This window comes from Passer domesticus, chromosome 5 (assembly GCF_036417665.1).
Source record: "Passer domesticus isolate bPasDom1 chromosome 5, bPasDom1.hap1, whole genome shotgun sequence".
NCBI lineage: Eukaryota > Metazoa > Chordata > Aves > Passeriformes > Passeridae > Passer > Passer domesticus.
In genome coordinates this window covers 130,747-150,821 of record NC_087478.1, presented here as the reverse complement: position 1 = coordinate 150,821, position 20,075 = coordinate 130,747, and the positions used below count along the sequence as shown (strand labels likewise).

Genomic DNA, 20,075 nt, shown 5'->3' with positions numbered 1-20,075 from the left:
CCAGAGAGAGGCTGGGGCAGAGGCGGCCGGAGCGGCTGAGGGAGCGCGAGCGGCGGGGGGGCCCTGTCGGCGACAGCGGCGGCGACAGCGGCGACAGCGGCGGCCACAGCCACAGCGGCGGCTTCCAGCGCCTCGCGGCCCGGCGTTTGCCCCGCTCCCCTCGGCGCCGGGCGGCCCCGGCCCGCGGCGGCGGCGCTGACAGCCCGCCCGGAGCCCCGGGGGCGGCCGCGGCCACCATGTCGTCCCCCAGCCCGGGCAAGAGGCGGATGGACACCGACGTGGTCAAGCTGTATCCTTGCCGTGCCCGCGGGGGATGAGGGTTCCTCCCTCCCCCGCCACCCGCCCAGGGCCGGGCCTGCGGAGGGGTGGGAGGGCGGGGGGCACCGGGGCCCCGCCGGGGTCGCCCCCCGGGCCCCCCCATTGGCAGCCCCGCGGCCTCTCCCGGAGCTGGGGCTCGGATCTGCCCTCCCTTTCTCACCAGGGCAGGCCTCACCCCCCCTCCTGCCGGGTTTTGGGGGGCTTATCCCCCTCTGTGTCTCGGCAGACCCCCCCTCTCGGTGGTGCCCCCCCAATCTGGGTGCCCCGCGCCCCCCTCGCCTGCCCTGGCGAGGGCGAGGAAGGGGAGAGCAGTTCCAGCAGCCAGAGCCCGAAGAAAGGCTTTTGTGGGGTTTGTTATTATTATTTATTTCCCCCATTCCTCCCCGCAGTTCATGAAGCTTCTGGTGCCGGCTTTGCGATTTGGTTTTTTGGGGAGGACGGGGGGGTCCCTCGGGGTCTGGCTCAGCAGACCCAGGGGTGGGTGAAGGGCACCAGGGCCCGAGCCCGTCTCCCAAGAGGTTTATGTAACCCTCCAGGTTTGCTTAGGCTTTATTACTTTTTATTTCCCCCCCTTCTTCCTACATGGATCTGTTTATATTTTTCCTGCTTGTTTTTATTCCTGGCCCTTTACGGGGCGGCGAATCCCTTTTTCTCTCTGTCTGGAGAGTGGGTGGCGTTGAAAAATACCATCGGGAATTCGGTGCTGGGATTGTCTTATTAATAGTTTTTGTTTACAAGGTGGCAGTGACAAGAGTGGCTGAAATGTTTCTCGGCTGTGTCTGCTGAACGTGCCCGAGCAGGACTCGGGGCTGCTGCCTCTGCCCTGCTGCTGTCGAGGGGTGAGAAACGGGGCTGATTTAGTTCCCGGAGAGAGATAAACAAACTTCTCTGGATTTGGTGGTGTTTTTTTGGAAAGGGGGGCAGGGAGGAGCTGCTCCTGTTTGTGGCTTATCGAAGGAAACTTGTGTGACGTCCGCGCAGCGCCTCGCTCCCCACAAAGCCGCTCTCGGTGTCTTTCTCGCCCTGTTTTGAAGCAAATAGGAAACGAGTCCCGATGGTGCTCGAATCGGAGCTATTTTTATCCGGGGGTTTAAAGTTACACACATGTCAGACTCCGCCAATTGCGATCGATGCTCACACCGGGAGGAGGCTCGGGAATTCCAGCTGTTTGTCGAGGGGGAAAACCTTCCTCGGGGACGGCCTGGAAAGAGCTCCGGGCCGGAGAGGGGCCGAGGCCCAGCCTCACCCGCTGCTGCTCTGATTCCCTTTCCCCTCCCCCTCTCTTTCCCTTTTTTTTTTTTTAATTCCCTTTTTGTTCGGTTCCTTGCCGGCTTCCCCGGCGATTTGAGCATTTTGGAGGACAAAGAGCAGGTTTTTCCCTGCCGAGTGGCTTCGCTGGGTGTTTCTAGGAGCTGGGTAGGTAGAAAGCCCCGAATTTGTGGGGCTCCTCTCGGTGCCGGGCAGTTTCTGCCCTGCTCGTTCCGCGCCCTGACAAAGGAACCCCGATGGCTTTTCCGAAAGCAAAGCTCCCCTTGTGGGCTCTGCTTTCCGTGTTTTCCAGGGGGTGAGGGTTAGAGCAGTCGGTCTCCTGCAGACAACAAACTTAGGAAGTTGGATGTGTCAGATGGCTCCTCCCTCGCTCCCTCCCTCCCTCCCTCCCTCCCCGGCCCTTTTTGTTTGTCTGCCTGACTCGCCCGGGGTGAGCAGCTCAGCAGGCCCCGGCTCCCCAGACGCTTCCCTGGGCAATCTGCCCTGCTCTGAAACCGGGATCTCCTTTGGGGCACACCGAGGAGGTCTCGTGGTGGCCACAGGAGGGACTGTCTGAAGGAATGTGCTTGAGGGCATCTCCTCCCGGGGCTTTCAGGGTTTTGTTGCTGTGGAGGGGTTTTTGTTTGGGGGTTTTTTTAACCCCCCCCTCTTTTTGCTGCCATTTTCATTACAGTTTCCCTTTTCATCCCCTTTCCACGGCTCCAACGGTGAATAATAGTTTGAATTTATGGCCTGCCAAGGGCTACCTTTCCCAGGAGTGGATAACACTCGTGCCTCCTCCTGCTCTGACAGGTTCAGGGGCCGAGCGAGCCCCTTTTATGATCCCTATTTTCAATCCTGCCACGTCCGTGTCCTTTTGCGGATGCCTCTTTGTGAGGAGGGAAGGGCAGAGGTGGCTGCAGGAGGGGCAGAGCTCTGTGTGGAGCTGCTGTTCGATCATCTCCTGGGCCAGGATGTGCTCCAGCTCCCCGTCGCTCATTGTCTCCCTCCACACCGGGTTTGTGCTGCTGAGGCTGCGAAAAGAGAGCCACAATCCCTGCTCTCTTTTTGGGGGGCTGCAGCCAAAGTTTCCTGGGTAACCTGTGACCCTTCAGAGCAGGGGTTTTGCAGGAAGGTTTGTGCTCCCCAAAACACCTCCGAGCCTGCTCGCAGTGGCCTGGAAGCATAGGATTCTCCCACTGTGAAACCCCTGTGCTCCAGAGCCGGCCTCTGCAGGTAGCTCCCCCCTGGGGACAGCAGAACAGGGTGTCCCCTGTGTGCTTCCCCCCGTTTTTGGGGCCCGGGGGCCGCGCTGGCAGGGAGAAGGCCTGGAGCTCTCCAACTCCGCGGATTGGCTGCTCTGTTACTACCCGGAAACCGGGCCCGGGGCGGAGCGAGGCCGCAGCTCCAGGGGTGCCCCCTGCCAGGGCGTTCACACCCACGGGGGGACCCACCCCGGCACCCCAAACCCCGCGGCTGTTTCCCATCCCAGCCCCGGGGTTCATTGTTTGCAGTGCTTCCCCTCGGCCCGGAGTTTATTTAGCGCTGATTTATTTTCCTCCTTTTGTGGAGGAACGTTGCTGGCTGGCTTGTCGTCGCCGAGCTCTATTTATAAGCTGGAAAAGGGGAAGTGTCACCCTGTTTTGTGCCTGAAAGGAATTATAAATAGTGGCCAGCTTTGTTTGAATCTCCCTGTGCTGCCCGGTTTGCAGAGCAGGGGGTTTGGGAGCGTAACTCGCCGAGCGTTGCACTCCCTGCTAATTTTAGGCTCGTCCTGAGTCAAGGAGAATAAAGGTACAAAGCTCCTTAGTTTACCTGCGGAGCGTTTTGTAATCTCCCAGCTCCCCCAGCCGTGTTTGCTCCGTGGAGGCAAAGGGTAGGACAGAGTTTACATTTGGGATAAATTCCTTTTTCTGCTCATTATAGGCTTGCACCGCACTTATCATGGCACTTGAACACCTTCCAAGAGCGGCGTTGGGCAATCGCGGCGTCACGTGCCTCTGTTCTCTTTGGCCTGTCCCCAGGGAAGAGCGTGTGCACTGGAATGTCTTGTTTTGGTAGGGCTTGGTTGGGCCTTTGTTGTTTTGTTTGGGGCTTTTCTTGCCTTCGTTGTGTTCCGTTCCAAAGGACAGATATTTCTGGAAACTTTGAATGTAAATTTTCGAATGTCACGCTACGCTTGTTTCTGCTCCACTTCTGGGGCTCTGTTTTAATGAGGTCTCCGGGGATCAGGGGATGTGGTGATGCTTCAAAATGCACAAAGAACTGGGAGAGCCCCCCCTTTTTCCCAGAAATGCTGTCACAGGTGGTGGTTTATAAATCAAATCAGGTAAACGTGCCTTGGGAGGTGGTGCCTGTCTTCAGGAGACCTGGAAATCCATAAATCTCTGCCTAAACCAAACCAACTGGAGGAAAATAAATAATCCTTGTTGCCTAAATGACAACTTCCAAGGGTATCATCTTGCTGCTTTTACAGCAGGATTTGGAGTCTTTGCTGGTGGCTGGATGTTTTTTTTTTCCTGAGGAATTGGCTGGAGCTGCCAGTTCACTCTCCCTTTGTTGCTTTGTGGGTTGGATTGGGGAGGATTTGGGAGCTGGGGCTCCTGGAGCAGGCCTGAAAGCCAAGTGCACTTGTTTAATCATGGAATTGCCACGATCATGGAGTTCAGACTGGGAAATATGGATTTGGTTAGGGCTGCTTGGAGCAGAGTGCCTGTTGGAGCTGCTTAAAATAATGAAAAATGGGGCTCGTTTTAATTATTTCCCCATCTCATTCCCTAGACTCAGAGCAGAGATTTTGGAATGCTGAGTGGTCTGGCAGGATGATGCTGCCCAGATTCCCAGTTCTGAAGTGGCATTAGGGCACTAAATGCTGATTAAACAAATTCCAGAGGCCTTTTCTTTGTTGTGACAGTTTAAAAACCCCAAAAGTGAGCAGGGGATTTCGGGAAAACAAACATTCCCTGTAAAATGGTCTCCTTGCTCTCCCCTCCACTGGGTCCAGGAGGTTGTGCCAGCTGCTTGCATGTGTAGCAGGGGATTGCTTTTAGGTGTCACCACGACTGTTTCACAGTCCTGGGGAGCTTTTGGAAACACCTCCCAGAGTGACTGCCACGTGCTCTCATTTCTGGGCAGCAGGAGCTGCTGAGGGGAGCTGGAGCTGAGCCCCCAGTCCTGCAGACCCTGCCAGGTCTGTGTTTTGGATGAAGCAGGACATGCCCCTGCATTGTTTCATGTGCCAGGGGAAAATCACATTTCATCTTCTCAGGAGTGTTCTGTCCTGGCTCTGCTCATCGTCCTGTGCTGGCATTAAATGATAGTTTGTTGTTTTTTTGGTTTTTTTTAAATGTTTGGAGGGTTTTTAATTAATTTCTCCTTCAAACTCACCCTTAATTCCTATGCTGCCCTGTTCCTGGAGGAGCAGACAGAGGGAGTAAATCCTGGAGTGCCTCCTTGGGACTCCCCTGGATCATTCCTTGGAGCTGCAGCCCTGCTCCTCCTGGGAATGCCCCACAGGCAGGTCCTGGTGTTTTGGATGAAGCAGGACATTCCCCTCCATGAGGCCCTGCATTGTTTCATGTGCCAGGGGAAAATTGCATTGCATCTGTCCTGGTTCTGCTCATCGTCCTGTGCTGGCATTAAATGATAGTTTGGGTTTTTTTTTAATATTTTGGGGTTTTTAAAATTAATTTCTCCTTCAAACTCACCCCTAATTCCTGTCCTGCCCTGTTCCTGGAGGAGCAGACAGAGGGAGTAAATCCTGGAGTGCCTCCTTGGGACTCCCCTGGATCATTCCTTGGAGCTGCAGCCCTGCTCCTCCTGGGAATGCCCCACAGGGGGAGATCCCAAAGGACAACCCTGCGCAGGCCCTTCCATCTTGGGCAGCATCCCTGGGTCCTGGGGGAACCAAAACCAAAGGAGAGCTTCAGCTGAAAGTTTGGATGGATTTTTTTTCCTCTTTGTTTCCTTGGAATTTTTCTTCCTCAACTGAAAGTCCTGGTAGACTTTTTCAGTCTTTATTTCCTTGGGTTTTATTCCTAAATTTCAAGCCTTGATAGACTTATTTTCCCTCTTTGTTGTCTCCTTTTTTTCCCCTAAATTTCAACTCTTGATAGACTTTCCCCCTCTTTGTTTTCTTATTTTTCCCCCTAAATTTCAAGTCTTGATAGACTTTTCCCCTCTTTGTTCTCCCCTAAATTTCAAGTCCTGATAGATTTTTCTCCTCTTTGTTTCCTCAGGTTTTATTCCTAAACTGAAAGTCTTGATAGACTTTCCCCCTCTTTTCTTCTTTTTTCCCCTTAAATTTCAACTCTTGATAGACTTTTCCCCCTCTTTGTTTCCTTGGATTTTTTTTCCTAGATTGAAAGCCTTGATAGACTTTTTCCCTCTTTGTTTTCTTCCTTTTTTCCCCCTAAATTTCAAGTCTTGACAGACGTTTCCCCCTCTTTGTTTTCCCCTAAATTTCAGCTCTTGATAGATTTTTCCCCTCTTTGTTTTCTTCTTTGTCCCCCCTAAATTTCAGCTCTTGATAGACTTTTACCCTCCTTGTTTTCCTCTTTTTTTCCCCCTAAATTTCAGTCTTGACAGACGTTTCCCCCTCTTTGTTTTCCCCTAAATTTCAACTCTTGATAGACTTTCTCCTTCTTTCTTTTCCCTTAAATTTCAACTCTTGACAGACTTTTTCCCTCTTCGTTTTCCCCTAAATTTCAACTCTTCATAGACTTTTTCCCTCTTTTTTCATCCCTAAATTTCAACTCTTGATAGACTTCCCCCTCTTTATTTTCCTCTTTTTTCACCCCTAAATTTCAGTCTTGACAGACTTTTCCCCCTCTTTGTTTTCCCCTAAATTTCAGTCTTGATAGACTTTTCCCCTCTTTGTTTCCCCCTAAATTTCACTCTTGATAGACTTCCCCCTCTTTGTCTCCTTGTGTTTTATTCCTGCATCGAGAGCCTTGCCAGACGTTTTCCCTGTTGATTTTTTGGGATTTCCCCTTCCCTCGAGGCAGAGCAGCAGGGATGTGCTGCTGGGCAGGGAAGGAGCCTCAAATCTCCGGGATGTGATGGGAGCCACCCCCGGCATGAACACGTAACAGGTTGTGGGGAAAAGGAGAGAGCCCACAGCTCAGGGCTCCCACCTGGAGCAGATTCCCAGCCAGACTCCTCCTGCTTTAGTCAGAGGTGATCCCACTTGTGCTGCCTGAATTCTCCTGCTGTCCTGGACTTTATTCCGGCGGCAAAAACGCTGAATAACATTTTTTTCCTAACTATGAAATGTAATTATAGATATGGGTGTGCTACCAGAGCTCAGCTCTCCTTGTGTGTCTTGCTGTGTGCACTGAGCTCCCCTCCTTCCACTCCCCGTGGGTTTTGTCCCTGTGTTTGTGGAGTCCTGAGCACAGAGCCCCTCTCTTTGTTTTTCACCCCAAAGCAGAGCTCGTGTGCCTGGAGGCTCACCCAGCCTTTGTTTTTCACCCCAAAACAGAGCTCGTGTGCCTGGAGGATCACCCAACCTTTGTTTTTCACCCCAAAGCAGAGCTCGTGTGCCTGGAGGATCACCCAGCCTTTGTTTTTCACCCCAAAGCAGAGCTCGTGTGCCTGGAGGCTCACCCAACCTTTGTTTTTCACCCCAAAGCAGAGCTCGTGTGCCTGGAGGCTCACCCAACCTTTGTTTTTCACCCCAAAACAGAGCTCCTGTGCCTGGAGGCTCACCCAGGCTTTGTTTTTCACCCCAAAACAGAGCTCGTGTGCCTGGAGGCTCACCCAGCCTTTGTTTTTCACCCCAAAACAGAGCTCGTGTGCCTGGAGGCTCACCCAGCCTTTGTTTTTCACCCCAAAGCAGAGCTCGTGTGCCTGGAGGCTCACCCAACCTTTGTTTTTCACCCCAAAACAGAGCTCGTGTGCCTGGAGGCTCACCCAGCCTTTGTTTTTCACCCCAAAACAGAGCTCGTGTGCCTGGAGGCTCACCCAGCCTTTGTTTTTCACCCCAAAACAGAGCTCGTGTGCCTGGAGGCTCACCCAGCCTTTGTTTTTCACCCCAAAACAGAGCTCGTGTGCCTGGAGGCTCACCCAGCCTTTGTTTTTCACCCCAAAACAGAGCTCGTGTGCCTGGAGGATCACCCAACCTTTGTTTTTCACCCCAAAACAGAGCTCGTGTGCCTGGAGGCTCACCCAACCTTTGTTTTTCACCCCAAAACAGAGCTCGTGTGCCTGGAGGCTCACCCAACCTTTGTTTTTCACCCCAAAACAGAGCTCGTGTGCCTGGAGGCTCACCCAACCTTTGTTTTTCACCCCAAAACAGAGCTCGTGTGCCTGGAGGCTCACCCAACCTTTGTTTTTCACCCCAAAGCAGAGCTCGTGTGCCTGGAGGCTCACCCTGCCCTGGCACCTCTGCTTTGCCCTGGCTCCTGCAGCCCTGTGGGTTGCAGCAGGAGCCTCTGGATGAGCTCTGGGGTGGGATGGATCCCCAGCACATCCCAGGGAAATGGGCCAGGTTGGTTTTGTTGCTGGCAGAGACACACAGATCTCACTTTGCTTTCCCTGCTTCTTTTCTTCCCTTTTTCACCCTGGGGTGCTCAGAGCTGGCTGTGCCTTGGTGTGGATGCCCCTGGAGTGCTGGTCAGTGGAGAGGAGTGCAAGGATTCCCTCTGCCATCACCAGGGCAGTCTCCTCCCAGGATTTCCATCTGCTCATCCCATCACCTTTATGAGCCCTCACCAGCAGCTGCTGCCTCCTCATCTTCACTCCCCATCTTCTCCCAGCTCCCTAAAGATCTGTGTGAGCTTGAGAGTGGATTTAATCTCTTGGAAAACAGTGATTGTGCTGCTTCTTGTAATGATAGGGTTGGTTCTGGATTCAGGACTTGGCCACTGCTTTATTTTGCAGCTTCCAGGAGCCATCCTTTAATCTTAAATCACCTCACTGATTTCCTGGAGCAAATTGATGCAGCCTTCCAGGAGAAGCCAAATCGCTCCCAAATCACTTGGCACGAGGTGTTGCAGGGGTGATCATCTGTAAACTGAGCTGGTGGGCTTTAATCCCTTTAAACTGGGAATGGCAGAGCAGGGCTGGGCACGTCCAGGTGCTGGAGGCTCCCAGGTATTGGTGACTCAGCTGAGGAAGGGGCAGAGCCATTTTGGGTTGGTTTGCTGAGGGTCAGATGCTGCTTTCCAGAAATTGCTGCATTTCCCTGTGCCTGCTTTCCTTGGAATCACTACAAGGAAACAGCATAAATTATTTTTCTTATTAAGGATTGTACAAATAGAGCGTCCGGGTGGATAATTCTGAAAGGTTTTGCAATCTCTGGCTTTAATTGTTTGGGGTTTTTTTGGTGTTATTTCCTCAAAAATGAATGTCTTGAATTTGTTGGTGTTTTCTTTGGGAAAAGTCTACGTTTATGGCAGTTGCTGCCTTTTAGAGGAGCTTCACCCCGGAGGCTTTGTGTCATTCCCTGTGAATGGTTGAGGTGAAAAGCTGGCAGTTGATTATGAAATAAATTTTGCATTATTTGCCTCATTCCAGGGGGCTTTTACCTGGCTTTGAGCAGTGGCAGGGGGGCCTGGGGGTGGAATGAGAGCAGTGCAGATCCTTTCTGCCACGGTTTGTGGGCACTGCTGTGGGGATTTTGGTAAATCCAGGTTTGGGACAGGCTGTGGGGGTGAGGAGCTGCCCTCCAAAATGGGATTGAGGGAGGAGAACCCAGGCTCTGCTCCCAGCCCTGGAGAAATGGCATGGAAAGGTGAGCTGGAGGGTGTTTGCACCAGGGACAGACACTGGCTGCCTGTAAAATGTGGGATTTTGAGAAAACAAACCCAATTTTAGGGTAGGATCAGCTCTTTGCACAATTCACCAGGAGTAACCCCTGAAAAAGTAAAAACCAGTGTGTGATACTGAGCCTGAGTGTCCTGGATTAACCTCCCCCGTGCTAGATTAATGGATGCAAAGTTGAAAAGATTGATAAATTATTAACTGAACCACGCTGGCAATTTTTTTTTTGTGGGCTGTGGTGCTTTGTTTTGTCTTGGTGCTGGCAGGTCCAGGCCTGCTCTGAGGCTGTGTCCAATTTCTGCAGCAGGAAAGCTGCATGAGAACATGAGAACACAGCCCTGGCTTGTCTGAGCAGAGATTCAAAGTCCTTTTGCTCTTAAAGGAGTTTCCAAATCAAAATGCTGTTTTAAAACTCAGCTCTGGAGCTCTTGGGTCCAGTGTGGCCACGGTTGAAGAGTTAAAATTCCTCTTGGTTTATGAATTGAAGCTGCTCCTTCAAGCCTTGCTCAGTGGAGTGTGAGTGGTGTGAAGCCAGATCTCTCTTTGGTTTGGAAAGGACCAGGTTTAGGTTTTAAATGCATTTGGGGAGGGGAATTGTTGGCTTTTTAAACCATAAATCTGGGAGATGTGCCCTGAGAGGAGCCTGGAGGAGCAGAACATGGAACCCTGGGGGGTTTGGGTGGGAAGGACCTTCAAGATCATCCAGTTCCCAGCCAGACCTCGGGCAGGGGCACCTGCCACTGCCCCAGGGTGTTCCCCACCCCACCCAGCCTGGCCTGGGCACTGCCAGGGCTGGGGACCCCACGTGAGCCTGGGCAGCACGAGCAGGACATGGAATTGGTGAGGGATGGAGCCAAAGCTTGCCTTTGGCTCCTGGCTCTTCCCAGATGATTTGTTCAGGGGAAACCCTTTTCTAATCGATCCTTTATTTAAATTCTTTTATTTCCCTGGTTTTTCTTCCTTTTTGGGAATGAGGGAGGTTTCTCCCTGCTGCTGAATTGGGTGAAAGCTGCTCCAGTAGGGGAAGCCACTGCTCCCTCACCCTCTCCTCTCTGCTGAAGGCAACTGAAACTGCTTTTGTTTTTCTTCTGGCTGATGAATTCAGACTCGGTGACCTTCCCCCCGAGTTCCCCAAAGCCAGGAGGGCTGGACCTGCTCTCCCAGGCAGGTTTGAAACCTCCCAGTGCCCGTGGCTCAGCAGCCCTGGATCCTTCCCAAGGCTGTGCTGTGGGTGTGGGGAGCTGAAACACAAACCCACCTCTGGACACCAGCAGGGGCTGTGTTTGGGTGAGGAGAGAGTCAGGGGCTGATGTGTGCTAGTTCTGGAATGGCCTTGCTTGGGAATCCTCATTTTGGAGTCAAGAGGGCTGAAATGAAGGAGCAGTCCTTCCAGGAGAGCAGCAGTTATCCTGGGAATTCCAGATTTCTGCAGGGGCTTTGTTTGGAGTAGAAGACAGGGACTGATTTTTCTAGTTCTGGGAATGGCCTTGCTTGGGAATCCTCATTTTGGAGTCAAGAGGGCTGAAATGAAGGAGCAATCCTTCCAGGAGTGCAGCAGTTATCCTGGGAATTCCAGATCTCTGCAGGGGCTTTGGATAAGAAGATAGGGACTGATTTTTCTAGTTTTGGGAATCCTCAATTCCAGACTCCAGGGGTCTGAAATGAAGGAGCAATCCTTCCAGGAGTGCAGCAGTTATCCTGGGAATTCCAGGTCTCTGCAGGGGCTTTGTTTGGATAAGATGGTCAGGGACTGATTTTTCTAGTTCTGGGAATGGCCTTGCTTGGGAATCCTCATTTTGGAGTCAAGAGGGCTGAAATGAAGGAGCAATCCTTCCAGGAGTGCAGCAGTTATCCTGGGAATTCCAGATCCCTGCAGAGGCTTTGGATAAGAAGATAGGGACTGATTTTCTAGTTTTGGGAATGGCCTTGCTTGGGAATCCCCAATTCCAGATTCAAAGGGGCTGAAATGAAGGAGCAATCCTTCCAGGAGAGCAGCAGTGATCCTGGGAATGTCAGATCTCTGCAGGGGCTTTGGATAAGAAGATAGTCAGGGAATTATTTGTGCTAGTTTTGGGAATCCTCAATTCCAGAGTCAGGGGGGCTGAGATGAAGGAGCAATCCTTCCAGGAGAGCAGCAGTGACCCTGGGAATGTCAGATCTCTGCAGGGGCTTTGGATAAGAAGGTGGTCAGGGGCTGATTTGTGCTAATTTTGGGAATGGCCTTGCTTGGGAATCCTCATTTTGGAGTCCAGGGGGCTGAAATGAAGGATCAGTCCTTCCAGGAGAGCAGCAGTTATCCTGGGAATTCCAGATCCCTGCAGGGGCTTTGGATAAGAAGACAGTCTGGGACTGATTTTTCTAGTTCTGGGGATGGCCTTGCTTGGGAATCCTCAATTCCAGAGTCGAGGGGGCTGAAATGAAGGAGCAATCCTTCCAGGAGAGCAGCAGTTATCTTGGGAATTCCAGATCTCTGCAGGGGCTTTGGGTAAGAAGATAGGGACTGATTTTCTAGTTTTGGGAATAGCCTTGCTTGGGAATCCCCAATTCCAGATTCAAAGGGGCTGAAATGAAGGAGCAATCCTTCCAGGAGAGCAGCAGTGACCCTGGGAATGTCAGATCTCTGCAGGGGCTTTGGATAAGAAGGTGGTCAGGGGCTGATTTGTGCTAATTTTGGGAATGGCCTTGCTTGGAAATCCTCATTTTGGAGTCCAGGGGGCTGAAATAAAGGAGCAATCCTTCCAGGAGAGCAGCAGTTATCTTGGGAATGTCATACTTCTGCAAGGGCTTTGTTTGGAGAAGAAGGTAGGGGCTGATTTGTGCTAGTTTTGGGAATGATCTTGCTTGGGATTCCTCAATTCCAGAGTCCAGGGGGCTGAAATGAAGGAGCAATCCTTCCAGGAGAGCAGCAGTGACCCTGGCAGTGCCAGATCTCCGAGGTGACTCAGCGTGGTTACACTCATTGATTCCTTGCTGCTCCTGAAGCCACCTCCCACTTTTTGTTTCCCACTGTTTATTTTTTTAATTTTATTTTGAGGCAGTGTCAGTGTTGAATTGAGGGAAGCAGTGGAAATGAGGCAGCTGAATGATCAGTGCTTTGTTTAACATCGGTGGTAGCTCAGTACTCCTGGCTCAGGGCAGGAATCCGTGCCTGGATTTTGGAGACAGCTCCGATCCCAGCAGGAGAACGTGCTTGGAGAAGGGGGGACACAGGGCTGGCCTGGAAGGTTGGGATGTCAGAAAGCAGATCCCGCTGAGGCAGAGCCTGTGTTCCTTGAAAGGGAAGGTATGTGAGGAGGTGGTAACTCACCCTGCTCCACTGGAGCTGCTGCTCCTGGAGAGCTCCAGGGTCTTGCATTTAAACACATTTTGTCTTGCTCACAAGTGCTGAGAAAGCTTCACCTGACTCAGAATCCACTGGGTTTGTTACTTCGTGGTTTCTGCCATGTTTTGTTTGATACCTTGAAAAGGTAATTTTAATTATATTTTACATGCTTGCCCAGTTTGGAGCAAAAATCTTGTGGGTATTCATCTGATTTGAAGTAAAAATTGCCCAGAAAATCACCACCTTCTGCAAACTGGGCAGGAGGCAAAACCAGTGTGTTTTACACGTGTTAAAAACCCAAACACCAGTGGCAGGTGCCTGAGACCCCCAGTTTGAAAATATTCCCACACAATTTTAGCAAATCCAGTGAAACTCTGAGCCCTGCTTGAGTTACTGGTCACTGCTTGCAGTAAAATCGAGCCTTGCCAGAAGGAACAAAAGCTCCCCTAAGAGTGAGCAATAATGTGCCCCTGATGGGTCCCCTTCATCCCCGGAGGGCCCCACTTTGCATTTCAGGCTTTGCCACAGCTTTGCTTCTGCTCTGAGATGGGGAAATTTGCTGATCTGTATTTAAACCCGGTGCTAAACTCAATTTTACACGTTTAGGGAATGGATTGTGGAGGACAGGGCTGTGTTTGGCTCTTCAGAGGGTCAGATCCTCCTCCTGGGATTTCAGTCTGCTCTCCCTCAGCTGCATCACAATCCCTCAGGTGTGTCCCAAACTGCCAGAGCTTTGTAAATGTTAGTTCTCTGGAAAAAAAATGAGAATTTTTCCTCTTTTCAGCAGCGTTTATTGGGAAAAAGTGAGGGGTGAGCAAAGGTTTGCCTGTTCCACCTGTTTAAATGTAGGAAGAAAAGGGTTTGTGGGGTTTGTGGAGGATTCTCTTGTGGCAGAGTGCTGGGACAGAGCCCTGGTGCTGCTGTGCCTCTTCTCAGCGTGGCTTTGGGGTTTTTTGAGGTTTCTTGGTTTTTTTTGTTTTTGTTTTTTTTTTGTTTTGTTTTGTTTTGTTTGGGGTTTTTTGTTCTGTTTTTTTTGGGGGGTTTTTTGTGGTTTTTTGGGGTTTTTTTGTTTTTTGGGTTTTTTTCCCATTAGTTTTTTTCTGGATTTGGTTGGATGAGTGGGAATTGTGTGTGAGAAGAATTTGTGTTACAAATTCTAGGTCTAGGGAAGGTGTGGGAATCAGGTGATCTTTAAGGTCCTTTCCACCCCAAAATTCCACATTGAGTCTGAACCAGCATCTCTGCCTTGTTAAAAGCAAATTTCAGTGCTGTGCTGATAAACGTTGAGTTTGCTGGGAGTTTGCTTCTTTTTGGACTTTAACTTTTTGCAGGGGCTTTGTGCTCAGTGGGGCTGGGACACACCAGGATTCTGCAGGCTCAGGAGAGGCATTAATGGGGTTTTTAAAGAGTTTTGGAGATTTTTTTCAGCTCAGTAGCCACTGGATCCTTTAAATTGTCCCCTGTGGCTCTTGGTGGCTTCCAGAGTCCCAGATTTCTCTGGTGCCACCCAAAGTTCAGTGTCATTAAGGCATTTCAGGATATTCTGTGATATTTCTCTTGCCAGTTTTCTCCAGCCTTGGAAAGCACCAGAGGTGGAACCTGGCATAGGTGAACTCCACAATCCTCTGCAGATTTTGTTTTATTTATATTATTTTTATTTATATTTATTTTTTATTTTATATATATTATTTTTTATTTTATTTATATTTATTTTTATTTTATTTATATTTATTTTTATTTTATTTCTATTTATTTTTATTTCTATTTATTTTTATTTCTATTTATTTTTTATTTTATTTATCTTTATTTTTATTTATATTTATTTTTAAATTTTATTTATATGTATTTTTAAATTTATATTTATTTTTATTTATATTTTTTTTATTTATATTTATTTTTAATTTTATTTATATTTATTTTTAATTTTATTTATATTTTTTATTATTTATATTTTTATTTATTTATATTTATTTATTAATAGGGGAATGTGCTGCTGAGCATCCCAGGAAAACCTGGCTGGGGCTGTGATGCTGAAACCTTTGATACTCTTTTACAAGGTGCTTCAAACAGCAAAAAAACCCCTGAAAGGGGAACATTCCCCTAATTTATTCAGGCTGTAGGGTGGATCAGGAGCAGGAACCGCTTGGCTGGGGCAGATCCTGTGGCTGCAGGTGTGAACTGACGGCCACAATTCCCATTTTGGCTCTCTCAGGAGGTGCCTGAGCTGCCCAGGCCTCACACAATCCCACACCGGCTGCTTTTTAGGTCATTGCCACACAGCTAAATTTATCCTGGGAGGCAGGAGGGGAGGTTTTGGATCCCAACTCCTGCCCCATCCCTGGTTTTGGGCTGTGCCCTGCTGCAGTCCCTGGGTTTGTCATCCCCCTGGGCAGGGGCAGCTCGGGCAGCTCCTGAAGGAGGAATTGCAGGGAAAAGCACCAGGAGAGGGAGCTTCTGTATGGATTTTACTCCTGATTTGGAGGAAAAATTGCCCAGAAAATCAGCACCTTCTGCAAACTGGGCAGGAGGCAAAACCTCCAAAAACACGTGGGGAAAAAAAAAACCCCAAAGAGCAGAGACAGGGGTGGCAGGGCTTTGAGTCCCACCCAGGGCTGCCAGCCTGGCCACGAGGGGAATCCTGGCCCCGTTTTGTGTGTGGAGCAGCTCCAAATCCCAAAAAAATGTGGTTTGCTGAGCTCTGCTTGCTGCTGGAGATTTGGGTAGCTTTAGGGTGGGAGCAGCTCAGGGTAAAGGGACAAAGCCACTTTTCTCATTTCCCTTTACATTTATCTCAAGGAACAAATGTTCCCACTTTTTTTTTATTTATTTTTTTTTTTTCTCCAAGCCCCACATCTCTGCTAAAGTTGTCAGATGGCAGAGATGAGTAAAGGGGAGGAAAACAAAAGTCACTGTGGCAGCACAAGGCAGAATTGCTGGGAGCGGTGTGCTGGCTCTTCATTCCAAACTCTTTATTTGAACTCCCTTGACTGTTGCAGCAGCACGCTGCTTAATTGGGATTTTTTTATTTTTAATTTGTGGATTAGTAACACTGTCCTCCAAATGGCTTCAAGTGTGTGGAGGCTGCTGAATTCTGATTTTTTTTCTGTGGTAAATGTGCCTTTGAAAGGCTGAGGTCACCTGGAATTCCGAGCAGCTGGCAGAGGTCGGGGCAGGGTTTTGGTCAGCTCCTCTCTGAGGGAGGACAGCTTCAGGCTTGGTGACAAAATGGCGCTTGGTGACAAAATGGCGCGTGGTGACAAAATGGCACATGGTGGCAAAATGGCGCGTGGTGACAAAATGGCGCGTGGTGACAAAATGGCACGTGGTGACAAAATGGCGCTTGGTGACAAAATGGCGCTTGGTGACAGAATGGTGACAGAATGGCGCGTGGTGACAAAATGGCGCGTGGTGACAAAATGGCGCTTGGTGACAAAATGGCGCGTGGTGGCAAAATGGCGCGTGGTGGCAAAATGGCGCGTGGTGACAGAATGGCGCGTGGTGACAGAATGGCACGTGGTGACAGAATGGCGCGTGGTGACAAAATGGCACTTGGTGACAAAATGGTGACAAAATGGCACGTGGTGACAGAATGGCGCGTGGTGGCAAAATGGCGCTTGGTGACAAAATGGTGACAGAATGGCGCGTGGTGACAAAATGGCGCGTGGTGACAAAATGGCGCTTGGTGACAGAATGGCGCGTGGTGACAAAATGGCGCTTGGTGGCAAAATGGCACGTGGTGACAGAATGGCGCGTGGTGACAAAATGGCACGTGGTGACAAAATGGCGCTTGGTGGCAAAATGGCACGTGGTGACAAAATGGCGCGTGGTGACAAAATGGCGCGTGGTGACAAAATGGCACTTCCCAGGCAGCCGCACCTGCTAACGAGCGGGCTGTTAATTGGTTTTTAGTGCCCTTGGGTGCTCCTTTGTCTCTTCCACAATGGCCGTTGGAAGAGAGGATGTCCAGGAATCCTGTGTTTCAGAATTTCAGTAATTCTGAGGAAGCTCTGCCTTCACCCCTAGCAGCCCAAAAACTGGGAATGGCAGCGGCCTGACAGCGCCGCTTTTCCCGACAGGGTGGGGTTATCCCAGCCCTGAGCCCAAAGCCCCGCTTCCATTTAAACTGACTTCTGCTGTTTTTCCTTTTTGATGCACACAACAACCCCAGGTGTTGTTATTCCTGTGGGGAAGGCTCCAGGTGAGTTTTCCTTCCCTCAGCTCTGCCAAGTACCAGGACATAAATTGAGGGATGGCTGATTTTGTGAACCTCCCCGGGCTCTGAGTGCAGTGGGATAATTAATAATCATTATTTATTATTTATTTTTATTATTATTTAATATTTTATATTTAATAATTATTTATTATTTATATATTATTCATATATTATTTATATATAACAGTATATAAATAATATATAAAATATTATTATATAATAATATATAAATATTTATATAATAATGTATAAATAATATTATATATTATATAATATAAATATATATAATATATAAATAATATATAAATATATTATTTATATATTATATAAATATATAAATAATATATAATATATAATATATCATAATATCTATTAATATTTATATTATTATAAATTATATATATTATATATAATATATAAATAATATTATATATTATTATATATAATATTATTATAAATATATAATAATGTATATAATATTATATATTATATAATAATATATAAATAATATTATATATTAATATATAATGATGTATAAATAATATTATATATAATAATCTATAAATAATATTTTATTTATATATTAATATAGTTTAAATTATAAAATAATTTAATATTATTTTATTTATTATTTATTATTATTTAATAATAATAGACCAAACCTGAGCAGATGTGCAAGAACAGAGCCCGGATCAGGAGTGGGATGAGCTGCTCCTGGTGCCAGCAGGTGGTGGTTTGGTGATGAAATGGACTTTTTGCAGGTTGTTTGGTGATTAAATGGACTTTTTACAGGTGGTTTGGTGATGAAATGGACTTTTTGCAGGTGCTTTGGTGATCAAATGGACTTTTTGCAGGTGGTTTGGGGCTGAAAATGGCTTTTTTGTGAGTGAGCTTGATTCTTGGTGCAAGGGCTGATGGTGGGAGCTGGATCAGGGGGAATTGCTGGGACTAAAGAAGCACCAGCCTGGTTTCCTGAACCTCCTAGGCTCAGAAATGAACTTTTTGTGGGTGGTTTGGTGATGAAATGAAGTTTTTGTAGGTAGTTTGGTGATGAAATGAACTTTTTGCAGGTAGTTTGGTGATTAAATGGATTGTTTGTAGGGTTTTTTGTGATTAAATGAGCTTTTTAAGCAGGTTGTTTGGTGATTAAATGAACTTTTTGTAGGTTGTTTGGTGATTAAATGAACTTTTGGTTGTTTGGTGATTAAATGAACTTTTTGCAGGTGGTTTGGTGATTAAATGAACTTTTTGCAGGTGCTTTGGTGATTAAGTGAACTTTTTGTAGGTTTTTTGGTGATTAAATGAACTTTTTTTAGGTTGTTTGGTGACTAAATGAACTTTTTGCAGGTTGTTTGGTGATTAAATGGATTTTTTTTTGGTTTTTTTGTGATTAAATGAACTTTTTGTAGGTTGTTTGGTGACTAAATGAACTTTTTGTAGCTGGTTTGGTGATGAAATGAACTTTTTGCAGGTTGTTTGGTGACTAAATGAACTTTTTTTGGTTGTTTGGTGACTAAATCAGCTTTTTGCAGGTGGTTTGGTGACTAAATGAACTTTTTGCAGTGGTTCAGTGATGAACTGCCCCGTGCCCTGTGTAATTTGCCCCCGAGCAGAGCTGGCCGGGCTGGCTGAGCCTGGAGCAGGGCTGGCTGTCCCTGCACTGGGGCTGGGCTCATTCCCCTTCTCCAGAGCTGCTGCCTTGCTGGGAGCTCCTTGTGCTGAGCCAGCCTTGGGAGTTGTGTGTTTGTGCTCCATCCTCACCCTGGAGCCCACCGGAGTGATTAACTCAGCTTTGTTAATGAACTTTTACATAGAAATGGCCGCGTGCACTGGACAGAAAGGAGGGACAAACCCTCCCGGGGCAGCCCCAGTGCCCTCCTTCCACTGGGAGGGGGAAGGGGATCATTCCTGGGCTCAGAAATGAACTTTTTGTAGCTGGTTTGGTAATGAAACGAGCTTTTTTTAGGTTGTTTGGTGATTAAATGAACTTTTTGTAGGGTTTTTTTTTGTGATTAAATGAACTTTTTGCAGGTGGTTTGGTGACTAAATGAACTTTTTGTAGGTTGTTTGGTGACTAAATGAACTTTTTGCAGGTTGTTTGGTGACTAAATGGATTTTTTTTGGTTTTTTGGTGATGAAATGAACTTTTTGCAGGTTTTTTGGTGATGAAATGAACTTTTTTTAGGTTTTTTGGTGATAAAATGAGCTTTTTGCAGGTGGTTTGGTGATGAAATGAACTTTTTGCAGGTGGTTTGGGGCTGAAAATGGCTTTTTTGTGAGTGAGTTTCGTTCTTGGTGCAAGGCCTGTTGGTGGGAGCTGGGTCAGGAGGAATTGTGGGGACTAAAGAAGCACCAGCCTGATCTCCTGGACTTCCTAGGCTCAGAAATGAACTTTTTGTGGGTTTTTTGGTGACTAAATGAACTTTTTGCAGGTTGTTTGGTGACTAAATGAAATTGTTGGAGGTTGTTTGGTGACTAAATGAACTTTTTGCAGGTTGTTTGGTGATTAAGTGAACTTTTTGCAGGTTGTTTGGTGACTAAATGAACTTTTTGCAGGTTGTTTGGTGACTAAATGAGCTTTTTGCAGGTTTTTGGGTGACTAAATGAACTTTTTTTGGTTGTTTGGTGACTAAATCAGCTTTTTGCAGGTGGTTTGGTGACTAAATGAACTTTTTGCAGGTAGTTTCATGATGAACTGCCCCGTGCCCTGTGTAATTTGCCCCCTGAGCAGAGCTGGCCGGGCTGGCTGAGCCTGGAGCAGGGCTGGCTGTCCCTGCACTGGGGCTGGGCTCATTCCCCTTCTCCAGAGCTGCTGCCTTGCTGGGAGCTCCTTGTGGTGAGCCAGCCTTGGGAGTTGTGTGTTTGTGCTCCATCCTCACCCTGGAGCCCACCTGAGTGATTAACTCAGCTTTGTTAATGAACTTTTACATAGAAATGGCCGCGTGCCCTGGAGAGAAAGGAGGGACAAACCCTCCTGGGGCAGCCCCAGTGCCCTCCTTCCACTGGGAGGAGGAAGGGGATCATTCCTGGGCTCAGAAATGAACTTTTTGTGGGATTTTTGGTGATGAAATGAACTTTTTGCAGGTGGTTTGGGGCTGAAAATGGCTTTTTTGTGAGTGAGTTTCATTCTTGGTTCAAGGGCTGGTGGTGGGAGCTGGATCAGGAGGAATTGCTGGGATTAAGGAAGCACCAGCCTGATCTCCTGAACCT

General features: G+C 48.2%; 1 protein-coding gene across 1 annotated transcript in view; it reads left to right on the top strand.

The window, feature by feature from the left end:
• Window positions 1–20,075, top strand: part of UBE2H (ubiquitin conjugating enzyme E2 H) — a 70,878-nt gene continuing 50,803 nt past the window's right edge. The window contains exon 1 of the mRNA XM_064421625.1: window positions 1–289. Within this exon, the coding sequence (XP_064277695.1) occupies window positions 237–289 (53 nt within the window). The 5' untranslated portion in view covers window positions 1–236. The remainder of the gene's footprint in view (window positions 290–20,075) is intronic.